This window comes from Eumetopias jubatus, unplaced genomic scaffold (genome assembly GCF_037043125.1).
Source record: "Eumetopias jubatus isolate StellerSeaLion01/CBP00866 unplaced genomic scaffold, mEumJub1_p1.0 scaffold_12, whole genome shotgun sequence".
Lineage (NCBI taxonomy): Eukaryota > Metazoa > Chordata > Mammalia > Carnivora > Otariidae > Eumetopias > Eumetopias jubatus.
The window spans coordinates 30,380,951-30,386,156 of NW_028274818.1; the positions used below are offsets into that span (position 1 = coordinate 30,380,951).

The window sequence follows — 5,206 nt, forward strand, 5'->3', positions numbered from 1 at the left end:
AAATTTATTTTATGCAGTATGCCTTTGGTTCAAATTTAGGGTGCTAAGATTATGTTGTTGGAAGATTTGGGTAGTTCACAATGCTGATTGATATTTTATTAATTTGGAGGTAACATTCTCTGACTCTATATTGATTACTAATTTTAGCATTACAACTTTAATCGTTGGGCCTTTGTAGAGGATCTTTTAATCATTGGGTCCATATATAAATATATTCTACATGTAGATATAGTAAAAATAGCTATTCTTTTTTATTCTACTTAGAGTAATATCATGTATGCATATAATTTAATATGAAACAATGTATTGTGATGTGATAAAAACATGGTATTTGGCATCTGAAAGATTGTGTTTGTCATCACTTTGCCATTTACTATGTAAGTCATTTGAATTTGCTGAATCTGTCTAAAATGAAGATAATAAAATCAAGCTCATGTGGAGAGTAAATGAAATTATGTATATTAAAATACCAGTATAATGCCTGAAAAGTGATAGACGCTCACTACAGGGTGGTTTTTTTTTTATGTTTAAGTTTAAATGAGTATCTTATTATTTATTGGGGCCTATGAGTTCCTGGCAAGGAATTTTACATTTAGAATTTTTTTTATATGAAGACATTTTATTATTTTGCTATATAACATATTAATGAATATACTCAATTGCATTTTTTCAAATGGCAAATGAGACACAAGATAAGATCTTTTTGATTCCTGAAAGCCTCAGTATCATCTGTCTTTTGGAGGATCCAGTTTCCTACGATGTCTATGATACTGTCCACGAGGATACCAACAGTGCTTAGTAGTAAAGAACATTTTGCTAAGTTGTTCTATCATGGCTCCTTGCTCAAAGTGCTCATTTTTTTCTTCTAATATGGTTTTCAGCACTTGGTCGTGTGTTTCTTCGTTATTATGCACAGGATCTGGCCGAGGGATAGGTTTTGTATGTTCATATGGAATGTCCACAGAAGGGTGGTAGCATACTATTGTCCTGCCATCTGATGTCAAAGCAAGCTCTACTTTGCAATTATAGTCATCTGGTAGAGAAGAATATGTAGATTTATGACAAGCACAATATAAAGCTCCGTTTTGAATTGGAAATAAATGTTTCCAGATAGTTCTGTTTGATATGGCTATTTTACTGCTGCTAACGCCATGGTGAATCAAGATGCTTATTAGGTAGTGTGAAAGAAGATGATTTGAAGAGAAACTGATTTTAAAATCTTCTTCCAGGTATACCTATTTTTATCCCTGACAGCCGTTCACCGCGAGCCCGCCATCTTACCTCAATCACATGTAGAATTTTTATTTAAAAGATAATATAGGGGAACTAAAGAGGCATAATCTAGATAATCTAGAATTACCGTGCAGTTTTAGTGCCCAGGCTAGCATTTATGTTTATAATTATGTTCGTGCTAAATGAAGGTCAAATCACATCGTGGCACAGTGTAAGAATGAGGAATTCACAATATAAATATTCTGTGTTGAAGATATAGTGGAAGAAATTATAAGAAAACTTTATTTACACTCAATTTAAAAAATGCTGTATTTTGATTTTTTAAAAACAGTCTGATGACAAAATTTGCAAGAATTGAAAATTAACATCACATTATTTTCTTATTTTCAAACTCCATTACTAATCAGATAACCACTTAACATATTTTAATAAAACAAAATGATAACTTTATAATCAAATAAGACATATTTACAATGTTACCTGATTCTTCATTAAAACTTCATCTGTACTATTCTGTATAATTTACATACATAAGTATTTTGAAAATTATTAATATAATTGTGCCTTTTTGAAAGCATTCTTCTGCTTACGAGTAGATTCAAATTTGTTACAGAAGGATTATGAAGAAAAAGAATTGGGTAATAATTAGTTGCTGCTCTTAGAGAAAATGTAATTTTGCATCAGAACAGTAGCAGGGCAGACTACAGTGGTACCTTGAAGAAAGGACATCTGAATTTCTCTAATTCCTTTTTTAGCATGCTGTCTGTGAGACCATGACATTGTATCAAAGGGAGGTCCCATGATAAAGGAGAGAGGGATACTTTTTTCCTGCAGAAGAAAGAATTAGGTAGGAAAACAAGGGAAGCAACATGCATTCTGATTTCTAAAGTCAGAAAGGGAAGTCATTTAAATAAATGAGGGCAACATAGTGGGTTGATGCTTTTGCGTCCACTTTCCATTTGGGAGTGGGAGAGGTGTTTGTCTTGAATGGCACTTCATAGCAACAAGGGATAGCCAAATCAAAATAGACTTGCTGGCAGTCTGTTCAGGCAGGTGGATGTGCTGGGACTTTGTTTCCCATATCACTCTTGGGCTCTGTGTGTGGAATGGACTAGTATTTCTGGTTGGGGATCTTGACAGAGGCATCAGTGGCAGCCATAGAAGGGCAAGGTGACTTTGTAAAGAGGATTGTGGAGCAGACAACTTAGTATGTGACCAGGAGCAAACTGAAGTTAAAGTCACCTCAGTGGGGCTTATGGAAGTAGCTAAGGTCAGCCGGGGCATTCCTCTGGAATTTGTCCAAGCCTAGATAGAGAACAGAATGCCAGTTGCAAACTTGGCAGCATGTCAGCAGGATGTTCAGGCACCGGAAAAGGTTGAAGAAAATACAGGGGCACTGCGTGAATAAGAGGACTGTGCTCCCCAAATCAATGCCAAAATATCGTGTACTCCTGTTCTCTCATAAATCCAGATATGGCAGTAGAGAGAAAATTGAGTGTAGAGGAAAGAGAGGCTATCTGACTGATGAGCATTTTTATCTATGACAGATGGAATAGAACCTGAAAGGACTGTCTGAGTCATTGGATCATACCAAGCTTTAAACTGGTTTGGGCTTCTGGTTAACTTTCTCTGCTAAACAGAGGTTAGTGACATGATGTTGGTGGATCTTATGTGGAAGATCAGATCTCACAAAATGAGTGAATTACTCTTTTCTAAGAACATGAGCATTGTAGTGTGAGTTAAATTTGTAATTGTGATATAATTGCCATCACAAAGAGACATGGAAAGTATCGAAAAACAAAGATGTTTGTGACAGACCTGGATTCAGATTTTTTTTTTAGTTGTAGCTATTTTTCTTTTAATTTTTTATTGTTATGTTAACCACCATACATTACATCATTAGTTTTTGATGTAGTGTTCCATGATTCATTGTTTGTGCATAACACCCAGTGCTCCACGCAGAACGTGCCCTCTTTAATACCCATCACCAGGCTAACCCATCCCCCGACCACCCTCCCCTCTAGAAACCTCAGTTTGTTTTTCAGAGTCCATCATCTCTCATGGTTCATCTCCCCCTCCAACTTACTCCCCTTCATTCTTCCCCTCCTGCTATCTTCTTTTTTTTTTTCTTAACATATATTGCGTTGTTTCAGAAGTACAGGTCTGTGATTCAACAGTCTTGCACAATTCACAGTGCTCACCATAGCACATACCCTCCCCAATGTCTATCACCCAGCCACCCCATCCCTCCCACCCCCCACCACTCCAGCAACCCTCAGTTTGTTTCCTGAGGTTAACAATTCCTCATATCAGCAAGGTCATATGATACATGTCTTTCTCTGATTGACTTATTTCACTCAGCATAACACCCTCCAGTTCCATCCATGGCATTGCAAATGGCAAGATCTCATTCCTTTCGATGGCTGCATAATATTCCATTGTGTATACATACCACTTCTTCTTTATCCATTCATCTGTCGATGGACATCTTGGCTCTTTCCACAGTTTGGCTATTGTGGACATTGCTGCTATAAACATCGGGGTGCACGTACCCCTTTGAATCCCTACATTTGTATCTTTGTGGTAAATACCCAGTAGTGCAATTGCTGGATCGTGTGGTAGCTCTATTTTGAACTTTTTGAGGAACCTCCATACTGTTTTCAAGAGTGGTTTCACCAGCTTGCATTCCCACCAACAGTGTAGGAGGGTTCCCCTTTCTCCACATCCCCGCCAACATCTGTCGTTTCCTGACTTGTTAATTCTAGCCATTCTGACTGGTGTGAGGTGGTATCTCATTGAGGTTTTGATATGGATTTCCCTGATGCCGAGCAATGTTGAGCACTTTTTCATGTGTCTGTTGGCCATTTGGATGTCTTCTTTGGAAAAATGTCTGTTCATGTCTTCTGCCCATTTCTTGATTGGATTATTTGTTCTTTGGGTTTTGAGTTTGATAAGTTCTTTATAGATTTTGGATATTGACCCTTTATCTGATATGTCATTTGCAAATATTTTCTCCCATTCTGTCGGTTGTCTTTGGTTTTGTGGACTGTTTCTTTTGCTGTGCAAAAGCTTTTTATCTTGTTGAAATCCCAATAGTTCCTTTTTGCCCTTGCTTCCCTTGCCTTTGGCGATGTTTCTAGGAAGAAGTTGCTGCAGCTGAGGTCGAAGAGGTTGCTACCTGTGCTCTCCTTTAGGATTTTGATGGACTTCTGTCTCACGTTTAGGTCTTTCAACCATTTGGAGTCTATTTTTGTGTGTGGTGTAAGGAAATGGTCCAGTTTCATTCTTCTGCATGTGGCTGTCCAATTTCCCCAACACCATTTGTTGAAGAGACTGTCTTTATTCCATTGGGCATTCTTTCCTGCTTTGTCAAAGATTAGTTGACCATAGAGTTGAGGGTCCATGTCTGGGCTCTCTATTCTGTTCCATTGATCTGTGTGCCTGTTTTTGTGCCAGTACCATGCTGTCTTGATGATGACAGCTTTGTAATAGAGCTGGAAGTCCGGAATTGTGATGCCGCCAGCTTTGCTTTTCTTTTTCAATATTCCTCTGGCTATTCGGGGTCTCTTCTGGTTCCATACAAATTTTAGGATTATTTGTTCCATTTCTTTGAAAAAAGTGGATGGTATTTTGATGGCGATTGCATTGAATGTGTAGATTGCTCTAGGTAGCATTGACATCTTCACAATGTTCTTCCAATCCATGAGCATGGAACGTTTTTCCATTTCTTTGTGTCTTCAATTTCTTTCATTAATGTTTTATAGTTTTCTGAGTACAGATCCTTTGCCTCTTTGGTTAAATTTATTCCTAGGTATCTTATGGTTTTGGGTGCAATTGTAAATGGGATCGACTCCTTGATTTGTCTCTCTTCTGTCTTGTTGTTGGTGTATAGGAATGCCACTGATTTCTGTGCATTGATTTTATATCCTGCTACTTTACTGAATTCCTGTATGAGTTCTAGCAGTTTTGAGGT

At 37.6% G+C, this 5,206-nt stretch overlaps 1 protein-coding gene across 1 annotated transcript; it reads right to left on the reverse strand.

Annotated features, from left to right (window-relative positions):
• Positions 1–725: 725 nt before the first annotated feature.
• On the reverse strand, positions 726–3,771 carry LOC114203767 (large ribosomal subunit protein mL42-like). Its single transcript, XM_088017130.1, has 2 exons — positions 3,755–3,771; positions 726–1,137 (listed from the first exon to the last, which is right to left on the reverse strand). Exons 1-2 carry the CDS (start codon positions 3,769–3,771, stop codon positions 726–728), a joined length of 429 nt encoding a protein of 142 aa, XP_087873256.1.
• Positions 3,772–5,206: the final 1,435 nt, after the last annotated feature.